This window comes from Vicugna pacos, chromosome 13 (genome assembly GCF_048564905.1).
Source record: "Vicugna pacos chromosome 13, VicPac4, whole genome shotgun sequence".
Lineage (NCBI taxonomy): Eukaryota > Metazoa > Chordata > Mammalia > Artiodactyla > Camelidae > Vicugna > Vicugna pacos.
The window spans coordinates 47,751,350-47,768,715 of NC_132999.1; the positions used below are offsets into that span (position 1 = coordinate 47,751,350).

Below are 17,366 nucleotides of genomic sequence, written 5' to 3' on the forward strand. Positions count from 1 at the left end.
CTTCCAAAATAAATAGTAGTTCTCTTGGTTGCCAATCTCTAATCCTCTACCCAAATCCCTCACATTGGTCCCACAAATTGTTTTCAAAGGTTTTATGTCTTACTTAGAGAGCAGCACCTCGTTTCCCTAAAATGAAAACTTAATTGCCCTAAATCCCATTCCATTGGCAGCATTCAAAGTGAAAGTCTAGCTAACCTAGTAATATTTTAATGTCACTCTTTGCAAGCAAGGGCTTTCTAGAAAAATATTGCATACACACAAAAAAAAGATTTAAAAAATGTGAATTTTAGGATCAATGAAAGAGATACTTTTTAGTAGACTAGATTTTTGCTGTCTGCCTAAAAATAGCAGTTAGCTATTCAATCTACAATAAAACCCACACCTGAAAGACCAAATTTGAATATTTTAATGTTTGAATTGATAAAGTAAATCAGCTTGGATAATTTAAGTAAAACATATAGCTGAAGTTGGTAAGGAAGTAACCTCTGGTATACAAACCCTGACGATGGCACTTGGCTGTAGTTCTGTGGGAAAGATGCCAGAATGTTTGCTGGAGGGGTTACAAATTCCCTTCATCTGTTCAGTTATTTATGGTGGTCCTTCCTTAGGCCTAACACTCCTAATTAGTCCTTAGTCCTACTACTATGCCTGTTAGTAGACAGAACAATGTCTAAAGCAATGGTTTCCAAATGTTTGGATTTCACAGACCAATACAGTTAAAAAGAAATTCTCAACCAACTACAGGTTGTCAATTTTTATTATTTTCAAGTAAAGCTTGATATTCAGTAAACCACTTATGAACATAATCATTTCATGAAAGAAATGGTCTTTTAACACCAAAGAATTAGGAAGGTCATAATTTCAGAATAAAGGATAGTTCTTTAAATCAAATCTATTTAACCTTAATAAAAGCTGTGTGAACTGTCCTATTTTTCTTTCTGCTGAGGACTACTCATGATCTGACGTTGATCCCTCAGTCACTGGGCCTATTGCTTTGGGATAGTCACCTGAGGCGAGGAGTGAATTCTGCAAGTCAGCCCAGGATACAGTACACATGTTATCACTTTTTAATGTTGTCTTACCCCCAAAAGGGTAGATTACTACTGGTTTAGAGCAGTGGTTCTCGTTGTGGTTCCTATATAAGCAGCATCAGCATTATCTGGGAACTCATTAGAAATGCAAATTCTCGGGCACTACCGCAAACTTACAGAATCAAAAACTCTAAGGGCAGAGCCCAGCACTCTGTGTTCATTAACAAGCCCTCCAGGTGATCATGAGGAGAACACCTGTCCACACAACAGACTGAGAACACAGGCACACAGGACAGAGGTCTGTACTGCAGAGGTGAAAAGCCTATGTTTGGTTTCTATCTCTCACTAACTGCAGCCCTGAGTGAATCACAACTTCACATTCTTACTGCTTTAACTATACAATAGATAAAGTAGATAAAACTTCACAAGGAGGTTTTGAAAATAAGTATATGAAACCTCCTTAATCTTCAGAGATAAGTCAACACAGTACTCCATCCAAAGGGTGATAATGATAATAACCTTCATCCTGTTTTTGTCAAGCTAATCCAACCTGTTTTACTCACAATGAAGTCTAAGCCAGTTTTTCTAGTCACTCCACACAATTTGGTTAAATTAGCCATTTAATGAGCATACTTTTTTATTTCTCCATTCAATCATTAACAAAAACTTTAAGCAGTTTACTAAGCTTAATATAATGTTTCCTAAAAAACTATCTTTTTTTCTGTTCTCCCTTTCTTGAAAATTCCTCTATATTTAAGAAAAGAAAATTAACCTAAATATGACATTAGGTAAATATAAAAAATTTACTAAACCAATAAAAATTTATGGGTTATCTTCATTCATTCATTCATTCATTCATTCATTCATTTATGGGTGTACTGGGGATTGAACCCAGGACCTCATGCATGTGCTCTATCACTCCTCTTCCACCACTTATTTCATTAAGAGTAGCATTCTTAACTCTCCCAAGATAAAACATGATTTCATCAGAACAATTTACATAATATCTTTTGCAGTTCCCCATGAAGATATTATGTCAGACACTGAATCATAAGTTACACTGGCATCTATACAATCATCTTTTTATCTACTGGGTTTGCTGAAGGAAGGCACTGGCAGTTTAAAGTAGGTTTAAAAAAAAAAACCTTTTCTCCATGTAGGTCAAACCCATCATGGTCTTCACAAGCCCAGTTCCCCAACTATAAAAAGTAGTTCAGAAACATTGTTTTAGGAAAATAAATATTAATTCCCTCAAACTTGAACCTAATTTTAGTGATCTCTGACCCCACCCTGTTACCATTCATAGCCATCTATCTACCTCATTTTCAAAACTTTTTTCCCTTATATTGATGGTATTGAAAGGGACAAGATATGGAGAACTCTCTCACAGACCAAACCAATACCGTACCAGTTATTCAACAAAACAAGTATCTAAAACCAAACCAAACAAAACCAACAGAACTCTAAAGACTTACCAATGACAGGGTTGCTATTTCTGTGAGCTGGTTTAGGGGGAGGGATAGGGGGCTGCTTGGCAGGGACTGTATGGGTGAGGTTCGGGGTGGCAGTAGTGTTAGTGCTGGCAGGAGCAGCAGGAGTCCTGGGCACTTGAGAAGGGGGGACAGAGGAATGAACAGTTTTTGCCAGGTTCGTAGCAGCCGTAGTGGCAGCAGGTACTGTGGTGATGGCGGTTGTGGAGGTGGAGGAGATGGGTCTTGCTGTGCTGCCAGAGGAAGTGGCGTCCTTTGCTTGCCCTTCATTTGCCTCATGAGAAGAAGACAAGTGTCTTTTAGGGGGAAGTAGAGGCTGTTTGGTTACATTCTCAGGAATGGACTGTGCTTCAGAATTAGGCTGGCTTCCAGTCGAGCCTGTGTAATAACAGATGTGATTTAAGAGAGGAGAGAGTTACAAGACAGCCTGAAAAACCTAACACCTCTACATCTACAGTCAACTTCATCCCTTATTTAACTTACAGATAAGTTTAGAGGCAAAGTTTCTCAACTTCAACATACTTAAGGTATATGACAGTTTCTCAATCAGTAAGAGAGGCTTGTTATGGTAGTGATTCTTTACACGAGAGCCGGGCAACTAGACAGAGTCCCTTGGGTGGAGGAGGAGGAATGTGAAGCTTGAAAAAGTCCTATAGGTGTATCTGATATTTAACATCCTTTTTCACCCTTGAGAATCACAAATTTAGGCATTTTGTGAATGCAAGAATCGGGAAAATTCTACTTAAATCCAGTTTCTTACCTAGCCGCTTCTTTGGGTCCTCTTCTGGAATAGATTTCCTAAGATTTGCTGTTCTTCCTGGCTCTTCCTCTGCTTGGACTGGACTGGAAGATCTGGCACTCCCTATGGGGGTGGTATGGCCATTCTTTAGCATGGCATGGCTCAACTTCCCTGGATCCTCACCACCTGCAAGGTCCAAAAAAGAGGAAATTGATGGACCAGAGTGGTCAGATAGGGAGAAAAGTCAGCAATTTCTTTTTCTTTCTTTTTTTTTTTTAAATTAGTGTTCTTTTTTTTTTAAACTTTTTTTATTGAGTTATAGTCATTTTACAATGTTGTGTCAAATTCCAGTGTAGAGCACAATTTTTCAGTTATACATGAACATACATATATTCATTGTCACATTTTTTTTTGCTGTGAGCTACCACAAGATCTTGTATATATAGTCAGCAATTTCTAAGCTTTCCTGTTTTAGCTTATTATTTAGATCTAAATTATTTGGATTTTATGGTAGTAATAGAAATAAGTAATTATTTTTTTCAATAAACATTTGACTGTCTATTATGTGCCAGGTATCCTGCTATATGAATAACACAGATTTAGGATACATAAATAATTACAATGTTAAATGTTAAGAGCTATAATGAATGAAGTGCTATGGTAGGAATGAAGAAACAATTATCTTGGGCGGGGGGATGGGGTTAGAAAAGCTTTACAGAAAGTGGTAGCAAAACTGGATCTTAAAAGGGGAGAAGAAGCCTACCACTCAATGACAAGTTGAGGAAAGACTGTAGGAAGAAGGAATAGCAAGTATGAAGGTGTGAAATTATTCAACATGTTTGGGAAATAACAACCAGTTTGGCCTGGCAGGAGACTCGATATACATAAGAAATAGTTATGGATAGGACTGTAAAGACAAGCAAGAGTCAGGCTATGAAGGGTACCAAATACCATGTAAAAGAGCCTGGACTAATTCCTGTAGGTAACAGGAAGCCAAAAATTAAAGTAGGAGAGAGACGATATATTTTTAAAATTTGGCTTTCAGATTTTATTTAATGCAAAGTAGCTCTAATGAAGAGAAATGAAATGCAACCAATGTACTATAGTCTTACTCTTCTGATATACTGCTTCATAAAAGTCATACATATCTTGTAATAACCTTTAATGAAAAAGGATATGAAAACAAATATGTGTATATGCATGACTGGGATAGTGTGCTGTACACCAGAAATTGACACATTGTGACTGACAGTACTTCAATTAAAAAAAAAAGTCATACATCAGAGAAAGTATTGACATTATTGAACCAACAATGAGTGCTGAAATACCAAAACACGATCTTTAAGACAGTCAGACAAGATTAGGACAGTAATAGAGGCCTGGAGACAAATTTGGTTTAAAAAAAAGGAAATGACACAGTATGTAGCTGGTACAAAGCTGAGAATGTATAGAGAAAGAGTATGTTTGCCTCAAAGATCCTTCAGTAACTACTCAATTTCAGTTCCAGAGTTAAAGACCACAGCCAGACAAGGTAGGCTCTCGGAAGGAAAGGTGAAGGAAGTTTCTTTTTAACTCAGCGAAAAAATGGACTTTAATATAGGAAATTAGGAGGTAATTATTGCAAAGAAAATCATTCATGATTACCCTTAAGTTCTAATTCCTTAAAAATAATCAATTATTCTCACTTATGTTTTAATATTTTCTCATCATTAGATATTTTCATTCCCACAAAAAAAATACGTCCATTTATATGCAACAGAGGAGTGGGGAAGTGGGAGGTACAAACTATTGGGTGTAAGATAGGCTCAAGGATGTATTGTACAACACAAGGAATACAGCCAATATTTTGTAATAACCATAAATGAAAACTTAAAAAGTTGTATAAAAAAATACATGCCTTCTTTGAATAAATCAAATATAGATGGTATGGCACTGAATTCTATAGAAATATCCTATCATTATGTAGTTTTTTTTCACTGACAAGTTTAACATCAGAAAAAATGTACAAAATAGAAATGTAGATTTCAAAGACATATTACAAGAATAACACTTGTGTGATCATTACAGACATTAAGAAGTAAGATGTTTCCAGACCTCTGAAGCCTCCCTCTCTCCCTCGTTAACATACCTCTCCTTCCCCCTCAAAGCAATCCATCACTCTCCTCTTATGCTTATCCTTTCTTTGTGTTTTTATTACAGTGTAATCACATAAACATGCATCTCCAAACACTGTTTTTCTTCATAGTTATGAAATGATACAATATATAGTCTTTCCTGACTGACTTCAATTGCTCAGTATTACTTATGAGATTCATATTAAAGCATGTAGGTTTAGTTTGTTTTCATTGTTATATAATATTTCATGCTAATAAATGTATCACAAGTTATTTATATATTTTACTATTGATGGACATTTGGGTTGTTTCCAATTTTGCTCAACTGTTAATAAATATTGCTGCTATTAGCATGTATACACATTTTTGTTGGGTATACATCAAAGACTGTACATAGGTTTACGTATCTCCAGCTTTCATAGAGTATGCTGAACTATGTTTCAAGGTGGTAATTCCACTTTAATACTTCCACCAACAGCTGTATATGACTTCTGCTTATTTCACACCCTCATCAACTCTTGCCCTTTGTCGTTTGATTAATTTTAGGTTTTCTAGTTTATTTGTAGAGGTATTTTATTTTGGCTTTAACGTGTATACCTTCATTACTAAGAAGCAAAAAAAAAAAATACACCTCATTGTGTATTGGACATTTGTATGTACTCTTCAGTGAACTGTTCAATGCTTTTGAAGACTTTCCTATTGCACTGTCTTCTTCTTTTTTTTTTAATAAAAGCCTTAAAAATATATATGCTAGATGCATGAACAGTTTTATTTTTTAAGCCCAACTCCCTCTAAACAATAGCAAGTAATAAAGAAAGAAAATTCAAATACCTAGTGAGAACCAAAGATCAAGTGTACAGAGATAGGCATTAGCTATTTATTTGCGAACTCACCCTGCTCACAGTCTTCCAACAGAACCCCTCTTTTAACCAGTTCTTCTCTTGGTTTTCGCATAGATATTTTTCGCTCTAAAACTAACAGTAAATTGGAAAACACTCAGAAATGTGGTAGATAAAGGTCAACTTTAAGTATTCTAACTCCTCAGGTTAAAAGCATAAAGTGGTTCAATTTTCTATTCTTAGGAAAGAACACAAAAACTAACTTGAAATTAAAAAAACTTAATTTCTTTTAAACCCTGTACTATTAGGAAAATATTATTTTCAAAAGAAACTATCCTTTTATAAGTTTAGCTTTTTCTCTTTTAATTGAAATTTCAATAATAAGGTATTCATAAATGAACTTTTTCTGGGAGGAAGTGGCCAGAGTAGAAAAAAGAAGCATCTTAGATTCACTATTGTTCAGGAGCTCCATTCACCACTCAGTTGATAAACATTAATCCCATCAAAATATAGGATATAAGGCTTAATGAATGATCACTTGGTTTTTTAATTCTAAAAGATTCAATTCCCTCTTCAAATAGGGGGTTATAGAAACTTGGGAAGAGAATGAAAAAATCAGGTACTTCCAAAATGGGGAACTCTTTAACTCAGAACATATATTTAAATTTTAACATCTTACCTTCTGATGTCTCTTTGAATTTATCACTTTTTTTTTTCCGCCATTTCCAGGGCTTGAAGATCTTGCCAAAGCCTGAGAACTTACTCTTCCTTTTGGTAGGAGGTGTTGTGTCTCCAGCTTCCACACTGTCCATGACCATGCCTGGGTCTGCAACAGGCTGGCCTGCTTCTTCTGTTGCATGGTGAGAGGGAGAGAGGCAAGAGAACAGCTAATTTATTATTTCAGAATAATCTCGAAAATGTCCCTTCCCCTCTCTTCCTGTAGTAGTTGGAAAGGATCAGAGCAATGATAAATAATCATGCAGACAGACTCCTGGACATCACATGGACACCAAACACCAAAATCCATAACAGAAAAATTACTAAGGAGCTGATATCATTTTAGGACAAAAATTCAATGAGATGATTGTAACCAGCTCAAATCTCTTAAAGGTACATACACACACACAATGTGGATGTCTTCCCAGTATGCATGAGATCTTGCCCCAGTGTAGGCTACTTCTGTTGCCATTCTCATTCTCTGGGCATGGGGAAAGGCCTTTCTCAGCTCACATCATTGTCTCTTGTGTCACTGAAGCAGAGAGTTCCACCGCTGGTGAGTGAGTCATTATTCTCTGTTAATCACTGCCCTCTCCCTGCCCTCTTTTTTGAGGATATGACTAGTTCAGGGAGGGGTAACACTTTAAGTATTAACACCTTACTTGTATATGTTTATCAGATTATTATCTCCCTTTGCAAAAAAGACCCTAGGTAGTTTGGAGTACGGGAAGGTGCTATGGGTGGGGAGGCAGGGGTATTAGAAAGAGAGTGCTTCAAACAAAGGGACATTTTTTTTTTTGGAGAGATAAGATTTCATTTCATTTACTGCAGTGTTGCATTAAGGGCAATCCTGATTCTAAAGATTTGACAAGAAACATAACTGACATGGTAAATGTGCAGGATCAAAATGAAAGGCTATGAGTCCCTCATGCAGGGTTTAGTTAGTTAGCTTTAGTGGCACGGAAAGGAGCAGCCAAGACTGGGCCAAGAGTAATTTTCTAAAAAAGCAGGAAGGCAACAAAAAAAGCAGGAAAGCAACACAATACAACTTTGCACTCCACCTACTGTCCCAGGGTTCTTTGGAGAAGTCTAGAGGAGAAGAAAAAAAGAGTCATGTGGAATAATAATCCTGGAATTATCAAGGATCATATCCTGTATAATTGCCTGTAATAAGTGAATATATTTATTGTAAACAATTTCACATTCGAAGCAAATAATGCTTTTGGAGGCTGGGGGGATAAGAGGGCATAATATATGCACTACAAGATTCTTAATTCATTAGTTTTTTTTCATAAGAGAAAATACACAATCAAGAGGCATTTTTTTTAAAGAAACATTTGCCAAATTCCATCTTTTTTTAGTTGATAGACGTGAGTCTAGGGGAGTCTGTTGATAAAGATCAGGGATACACAATCGTAATAATCAGAGTGACTGCAGCAATAACTACTGATACATTACTTTGCTGTGTCTAGATGACTTAGACAAAACAGGGTTCTGGTTCCTGAAGTGCAACAGATGACGATGACAGAGAAGAGTGACTCTTTTCTTTACTTGTGGGCATCTTGGGTCTCAGCTACCTTAATTCTTTACATAAAATGCAATAGACTATAACACTGGATCACCTTTTTAAAGTATAGTTGCTAGAGACATTAGAAGAACTCCTGCAAAACAAGTTCCCCTCCACAGTACCCTGGGATGGACCACCAAGAGTGGCACCAGGGTGAACACACGGTATTGCTTTCAAGAGTGAGTGCTTTCCCTCTTGGGGAGTGATGGAAATGTTATCTATCTTGTGGTAGTGGTTTCATTGGTGTATACATTTATCAAAATTCATCAAATTGTACATTTGAAATATGTATAGTTTACTGTACAGGAATCATACCCCAATAAAGGTGTTAAAAAAAAGTAAAAAAAAAAAGAGTGCTTTCACTAAGACAGTATTTTACCAATTATGGAATATCAATGAGAATTGAAGACATTTCAGAGCATTCATGATATCATAATATTTAACATGTTAATGATAACAATTTCAGAAATGGAACTAAGTAGCATAAGCTATTCATTCTCATACAGTAGCCTTTCTTACAGAGGCAAGGAGGGATTGAAACTTTAAATCTCCTGCTAACCCTCCCACTGAGTGAAACTCAGTTCCAAAAGACATGAAAGGAAAATCTCCTGCTAACCCACCCACTGACTGAACTTCACTCAGTTCCAAAAGACACATAGGAAAATGCCTGTTTGGTTAAAAGTGATAGGGAAAGGGGGAGGGTAGTAGCTCAGTGGTAGAATGCCTACTTAGCATGCATGAGGTCCTGGGTTTGATCCCCAGTACCTCTGTTAAAAAAGATAAGTAAGTAAAAGTAAACCCAATTGCCCCCCACCGAAAAAAAAAAAAGTAATAGCAAAGAAAATATAAAAATAAAACAAACCCCCGAAACCAAACCAACCCAAAAACAAACAAACAAAAAAACCCAAACTAACAATATGAAAGTAAGGTTCTTAGTGCTATGTGATGCTTTTACAAAGAAAAATAGCCAAATAGCTACAGGAATCTTAGATGATAACATATTCACAGAAAAGTTCCTGTCTGTGAAGTCCTTAAATGAAGTATATCCAATCTAGTCTGCTTTCACTCTTTTCTCAGCGATTTAACCACTTTCTAATGTAGGACTTGGGACAGCCACATGTAAGTCAATGAAGTTAGAATATTCCCTCATACCATACACAAAAATAAACTCAAAATGGCTTAGAGATTTAAACATAAGACAGGACACCATAAATCTAGAAGAGAACATAGGCAACACATTCTCTGACAGAAATTGTAGCAATATTTTCTGAGGTTAGTCTCCCAAGGCAACAGAAATAAGGCAAAAATAAACAAATGGGACCTAATCAAACTTCTAAGCTTTTTCACAGCAAAGGAAATTATAAACAAAATGAAAAGACAAACTATGAACTGGGAGAAAATATTTGCAAATGATGCAATTGACAAGGACAATCTCCAGGATATACAAACAGCTCATACAACTCAGTAACAAAAAACCAAATAACCCAATCAATAATGGGAAGAAAACCTAAATAGACATTTTTCCAAAGAATACATACAGATGGCCAATAGGCATATGAAAAGATGCTCCATATCACTAATTATCAGAGAAATGCAAATCAAAACTACAATGAGATATTACCTCATACTGGTCAGAATGGCCATCATTAATAAGTCTACAAACGATAAATGCTGGAAAGGGTGTAGAGAAAAGGGAACCCTCCTGCACTTTCAGTGGGAATGTAATTTGGTGCAGCCACTATGGAAAACAGTATGGAGTTTCCTTAAAAAACTAAAAATAAGAGTTACCAAATGATCCAGCAATCCCACTCCTCGGCATGTATCTGGAGAAAACTCTAACTTGAAAAGATACATGTACCCCAATGTTCAAAGCAGCACTATTTACAATAGCCAAGACATAGAAGCAACCTAAATGTCCATTGACAGATGAATTGATAAAGAAAATGTAGTTTATATACACAATGGAGTACTACTCAGCCATAAAAAGAATGAAATAATGCCACTTATGGCAATATGGATGGACCTAGAGAGTATCACACTAAGTGAAGTTAAGTCAGAGAAAGACAACTATCATATATACTTATATGTGGAATCTAAAAAAGATGATACAGGGGGAAAGGGTATAGCTCAAGTGGTAGAGCACAAGCTTAGCACACAAAAGGTCCTGGGTTCAATCCCCAGTACCTCCTCTAAAAATAAATAAGTAAACCTGACTACCTCTCCCCACCACTAAAAAAATAAATAAATAAATAAAAGACATAAAAAAAATAAAAATAATAAAAAAAGATGATGCAAATGAACTTATTTATAAAATAGAGACTCACAGAAAACAATTTTATTTTTACCAAACGGGAAAGGGGGTGGCGAGGGATAAATTAGGAGTTTGGGAATATCAGACACAAACTACTATATACAAAATAAACAACAAGGTCCTGATGTGTAGCACAGGAAACTACATTCAATATCTTGTAATAAACTACAATGAAAAAGAGTATATGTGTATAACTGAATCTCTATGATTATGTAAAGAAAGTCACTGAATACAAAAAGCAAAGAGTAGTTTTTTTCTTTGATGCTTTATGCAAATGTGCTTAATTTTCATGTTGATAAACCTTTCAGAAGGGAGTATGTCTCCTGCATCATGCAGTGGGGTTCAGCCACACCCAGCCTGATCCCAAATCCATTCATTCATATTCTGATGACAAACAGAACATTATTTCTGTGACTCCCAAATCTGCTGAAATACTTGGAATCAGCCCAGTTGCCTTTTCAAAACATGGAATCTCCAGGAGGTGGGACCAAGAAATCTGTTTACAAAAATTTTCCCAGGCGATTCTTAATGATCAGTCAAGTTTGTTAAATTCAATCCCAGATTATTATCTGGAAATCTTATGCATGTTAAAAGAGACAGAGATAGACATTCTCTGCATGTAACCTAATTCTCTGTTGATGAAAAATAAACTAGGAAATCACAGCAACATTCCGGTGTTTCCTACTCAAGTATTCCTATAGAATTGTAAGGATCTTTTCTGTGTTTCCTAGTCTCAGGTAGAGTTTAAATTAAAAATAAATTAGAATTTACACTTATATTTCCCCTAGATTTATAAGATATGTTTCATGTGCACTTGGGAAGAAAGTATTGTGCAGTTAATGAGTGTAGGGTTCTATTATACGCCAATCACGCCAAGTTGGTTAATCATGTTGTACAAACCATTAAATCCTTTCTGATTTGTTGCAGCTTGTTTTATCAGTTACTAAGAGAGGTATGTTAATATTTCTATCTATGAAAGTGGATCTGTCTCTTTCTCTATTTAGTTCTATTAATTTTTGCTTTATATACTTGGTAGATATGTTACTAGGTACACACAGATTTAGAGTTATATCTTCCTGTTGACTTGACCCTTTCATAATTAGGAAATTCCCTATATTGCTCTAATAAAACTTTTGCCTTATTTTTTTCTCTCTAGTTTTCAATTGTTGTCTTTTGTCAATATTTAGTCAATTTATATTTAATGCTTTTACTGACACAGCTGCGTTTAAAAGTCTACCATTTTCTATTCATTTCTATTTATTTGTTCTGTGCATCCTTGACTTATAATTGACGTTGTTAGTACTTTTACTACTACAGGAACAATGCAAGAATCTGACATTTCAACTGTTTACTCTGTGTTACTGTTATATATTACTTCTACATATACATAACTGAACCATAGAAAACAGTATTATTGTTGTTGTTTAAACAAACAGTATTCTTTCGTATTTTCTGCATCTTTGCTCTTTCAGGTACTCTTCATGTTTTCCTCCAATTCTGTGCTTCCAACTAGGCTACTTTTATTTCATTATTTCTGAATAATATTTTCACTTGGTACAGTAGTTTCAGTTGGGAACTGAGAGGTATTTTTATTTGTTTAATTTCAGCACTTTATAAATGTCATTTTATTGGCTTCCCCCCAACCCATTGGACTGCTTTTCTTTGTATGTTTCATTCTTTGGATGCTTTCTATCAAAATTTATAAAGGTACAAATACTAAAGTTAGGATTCTTATTAAAGTCTCCTTATAAACTAATTCACTATCTACTTATAATTACTTCAAATTTCAACAGGTACTTTATCATTCCTTTGTTCACTTCTCTTAGAAGTCATTACTTTGTACTTAAATTGGATATAGCAATCAACTTTTATGATTTAGATCATTATTGTACATTATTTTTACACTGGAGTACAGATTTTTCTTTTTTATTAATAAATCATATCCCGTATTTGGAGTCTCTCTTCACTGACTGTTGGGCACCTTACTCTTTAGATCTTCCTTCAAGCTGAGACAGATTCTTTATGCTGTTGATAAGATACGTGGGAGAGGACTCTGAAGTCATACTCTTAGGCATTTCTCATGGAGATTAGTCTGGGAGTGCTCTGGAAACTCAACTTTTAGATATTCAAGAGCAACACCTATAACTGATTAAAATAAAGTGTTGATAAAGTTCTTCCCGTGTGCTCTTTGTTTAGAAAGAAAGAAATTCTGAGTTAAGGCTGTGTTCTCATGGGTGAAAGATTTCAGAAAAAGAAGAAAGAGAAGTAGATTAATCATTCCTAATGAAAAGGGAAAGAGGGAAATCACCTTCTCTTTTCCCCCAAAATCAATTATGTTGACACCAGAGGGAAATCACAAAAACCTGATTCCATCAAATGTCCTATATGTGAAGGGTAGGACTGTAGGACAGGCAGCCAGTGAAGCCTTCCCTACTACATCCAAGAGTATTTATTTTAATTTAATTTATTTTATTTTTATTGAAGCACAGTTGATTTGCAATGTTGTGCTAGTTTCTGGTGTACAGTATAGTGATTCAGTTGTGGATATATATGTACATATATTATTTTTCATTATAGGTTATTACAAAATATTGAATATAGTTCCCTGTGCTATACAGTAGGACTCTGATGTTTACACTGCTTCTTTCTTTTTTTAAATGGAGATACTGGGATCAAACCAAGTGCCTTGTGTATGCTCAGCATGCATTCTACCAACTGAGCTATACCCCTATTCCTCTCTTCCGTATAGAATTAGTTTGTATCTGCCAATCCCAAACTCCTAATTTATCCTTCACCCCCTCCCCTACCCCATTCCCTTTGGTAACCATAAGTTTTCTATGTCTGAGTCTGTTTCTGTTTTGTAAATAAGTTCGTTTGTGTCATTTTTTTTAGACTCCACATATCAGTGATAATGTGTTACTTGTCTTTTTCTATCTGGCTTACTTCACTTAGTATGATAATTTCTAGGACCATCCAGGTGACTGAAAATGCCATTATTTCATTCTTTTTTTATGGCTGAGTAGTATGCCATTGTGCGTGTGTGTACCACAGCTTTTTTATCTAGTCATCTGTTGATGGACATTTAGATTGCTTCCATGTCTTCGCTATTATAAATAGTGCTGCTATGAACATTGGGGTGCATGTATCTTTTTTAATTAGAGTCTCCCCCAGATACATGCTCAGGAGTGGGACTGCTGGATCATATGGTAACTTCCAAGAGTATTTTAAATCAAGAAGGGAAGGTAGCAGATTGAAAGTAGACTAATGGTAACATTTTTTGGAAAGAACTACTCAGCAGTCTGCCTAAATCGAACTCTGAAGAATCTATGATACAGGTATTGATTTCCTATAATCAAATTCCACTTGGGCATATATTCTTTTTTTTAAAAAAAATCTAACTAGGCATTATTTATAACTAGAATAGTAGCCAGCGCCATGCACATATTTTTTTCAAATTTTAATGCTAACTATGTATAAATTATAAAAGACCATTTTCTCTAATAAAAGCCTAAGTTCTCATTAACATTTACATAAAAATCTAGATGCTCGGCTTCAGAAGATGGAAGTTGCCCAACGGTGTTATTTCTGACAGTGTTATTTAGGGTGGTAACAATTGTGAATGTCACTGTATAATGATGGGTATGTAAATAAACTGAAAAATTTATATAAAATATACAATCATTAGAACTTAAGTTCCTAGAGTAACTAGTAACCCTAGATTAAAAAGTATAAACTTAGCCATAAATTATTATGTATCACATTATCTAAAGTGCACAAAAATATGTTAAAAAGGAGAATGGAAGGGACTAAATTAAAATGTAAATGTAATTTGATGGAAGGATTACAGGATATTTGTGCCTCTCTTTTCCAACTTCTTTTATACATATATATATATAGATATATATTTTACAATGAATGTGTATGGCTTTTATAATTGGAACAAAACCAAGTTTACTTTGAAAGTGGGAGCTTTTAAACCACGACAGTTAATAAATTAAGTCCAGTAGATACATAAATACACAAAAGAAAACAATTCTTTTTAAACATTAGGCTCCTATAAAGATGAGTTATTTCCCACATGAAAATCATAGTCTGAAATATTAAGCAAATTAAACCATTAAAGGACATATTTCTTTGGTTTTTGGAGGAGTGACACATGTTAAAGTGAGTAGATTTGGATTACCCAAACAACACTTTCGAGTCCTACAATCTTTTAAGAATACTACCCTTTTTAATGTCATTTGCAGCAACATGGATGGACCTGGAGATCGTCACTCTAAGTGACGTGGCTGGAAGAATAAAGAAAAATGCCATATGATACTAATCATATGTGGAATCTTAAACAAAGGACACAAATGAACTACTTATTATTTATAACTTAGATGACTGATTTTCTGAATATGTGTAAGCACTGTCCTTTATGATTGGATTACTGCATTCTGTTGATTTTTATTTTGTGGTAGGCTTTATTCCTTTGATAACTATGTAAATTTAAAAAGCTAAAGCTCTAAACTATTCTTAGAAACAATGAACAGTACATACATGTAAATTTTAAAAATATATGCATTATATTGTATACATGTATTTACATGCAATATATTGTATATGCGCAGTCAAATTGTAACAATTCTACTTAATAAAACTGAAAAATGAAAAACAAAAACCCACCCTTTTTTTTGCTATGAGTTAGAGACCAAATTTAATGGTAATCTAAATTCACCAGGTGTAAATTTTTTAGCTAGAGTGAAGTGTTTTAAAGTATGCATAAATCTTTGATGGCAGTGGCTGACTAGATCTAAGTGAAGCTACTCATCTCTGTAACATTCTTGGATCCATTAAAATTGGTACACTAGCTCAGGCTTCTTACTATGAATTTTTGTCTGACATGAAGGAAATTCAATTGCATTGCTTAGAAAACTACAATAGAAAGAAAGAGAAACTGACAGGAGAATAAATTATACAACAAAAAGTATATTCAGGTATCTAGAAACCATCTTTCTTTTTTATTTTTAATGATACAGTTACATCTCAAATTTTGTTTCTGTACTCATAAACAAAGGGCTTAGAGAGGCGAGTCTGTTCATAAGCAAATTTGCACATGAACCATTTGTTCTCAACAACTCTGATTTTTTTGACCATCTCCCTCCCACTTCTAATTTGACAGAATAAATACAGGCTTGGAGTCATATTTAGATATCTCATTGTTTTTGTTTCAACTATGGAATTTAATATGTTCTTATGGCCCCACTCTATTTTCCATGAGAGCCAAACAAGGTCGTTCCTCTCATTTCCCTTTGTCCTTCAGAACACAGGGTGTAGAATGCTGGCTATAGTTTTATGATTGTGTGTTCCAAAGAAAACACCTTTTTCTTTGAGTCATGCAGCTGCAGGCCACTAGGAAAGCATGTCACAGAGTTGGAGGTCTTGGTATTTTTTGGAGGGGGTGGAGGTTGGGAGAGGAAGATAACTAACTAAATTATAGTTTGGAGTTCTAGTTTGAGTAGTATCCTGAAACTATGCCCTGGTATTTAAACTACTTAGTCCCTCCTTCAAGTTGTAGCACCTCACATTTCATAGGCTTGTTTCTTATATCATGTATTATGCAGAGTTCTAGTAGTTTCTTCCTTCAATATTCAGTTTTTTCCTTGTCAACATTTAATTTAAGTTTTTTACTTCAAGTTCAGTTGCTCCAGATGCATTTCTGGAGTGATTTTTAAATAAATATATAGCATTATTAAAAAATTACTTAGCATTTTACATCTTCAGTTAAAATATTCATTACCTATTTGCTGCAGATACATATTATACCTACATTACTTGCTAAAAATAAAGGATAAAACAAGGTTAAACAGTTAAGTACTAGGTCAAAGATAGTGTTTATTCTATTTATTTACTTATTTATTTTTTTTTAGGTGGGAGGTAATTACGTTTATTTATGTGTTTATTTTTAGAGTAGGTACTGGGGAATGAGCCCCGGACCTTGTGCATGCTAGGTATGTGCTCTAGCACTTGAGCTATATTCTCCCCACAAGTGTTCATTTTAGAATCTGATTTACAACCAATTCTTAATCATCTATGTTGGAAGCAAAGGTAAGGCACAGACATTTGGAATTGATAGAGAACTTAGTTTTCAAGATAGCCTTCACTATCCTCTCCCCTTCACTAGACTTAGTAATAACCAACAAAATTACTGGGACTGTCTTGGTTCTATCCCTACTTCTTATACTTTACCGGGTTTTAAAGAATGTGTAGATTTAAGATGTTTAAAGTTCTTCGATTTTACCCACAAAATTTTTAATAATCAGCTATTTGTCCAAAACTTAAAAATACATAGTTTTGTGCAACAAGATACATACTCCATTATGAAGAGGTATCAATTATCTTTTTTTTTTTTTCGGGTTTAAGGTATACAGCATAATGGCTTGACCTAACATATACTGTGACTAGTTACTTCTATAATCTAATGGCTCTGTCTAATTATCTTTTATGCTCATCTAGCTTGAAACAGATCTTGCTTTTACACAAGCATTTTAACAGCATTAGAACTTTGTCAATGGA

The 17,366-nt window shown here is 34.8% G+C and overlaps 1 protein-coding gene and 1 long non-coding RNA gene across 4 annotated transcripts in view; one reads left to right on the forward strand and one right to left on the reverse strand.

Moving 5' to 3' along the window:
* The window catches only part of PHACTR4 (phosphatase and actin regulator 4), a 74,608-nt gene that overhangs the window by 17,104 nt on the left and 40,138 nt on the right, over positions 1 to 17,366 (reverse strand). For both annotated transcript variants that reach the window (XM_015240477.3, XM_006197079.4), the window contains 4 exons: positions 6,893 to 7,063; positions 6,268 to 6,348; positions 3,282 to 3,446; positions 2,507 to 2,899 (listed from right to left, as the gene is read on the reverse strand). In XM_015240477.3, coding sequence (XP_015095963.2) covers positions 2,507 to 2,899; positions 3,282 to 3,446; positions 6,268 to 6,348; positions 6,893 to 7,063 — 810 coding nt within the window. The remainder of the gene's footprint in view (positions 1 to 2,506; positions 2,900 to 3,281; positions 3,447 to 6,267; positions 6,349 to 6,892; positions 7,064 to 17,366) is intronic.
* The window catches only part of LOC140700742 (uncharacterized), a 41,535-nt gene that overhangs the window by 4,510 nt on the left and 19,659 nt on the right, over positions 1 to 17,366 (forward strand). For both annotated transcript variants that reach the window (XR_012079361.1, XR_012079362.1), the window contains exon 3: positions 6,943 to 7,073. This is a non-coding gene — a long non-coding RNA (uncharacterized lncRNA). The remainder of the gene's footprint in view (positions 1 to 6,942; positions 7,074 to 17,366) is intronic.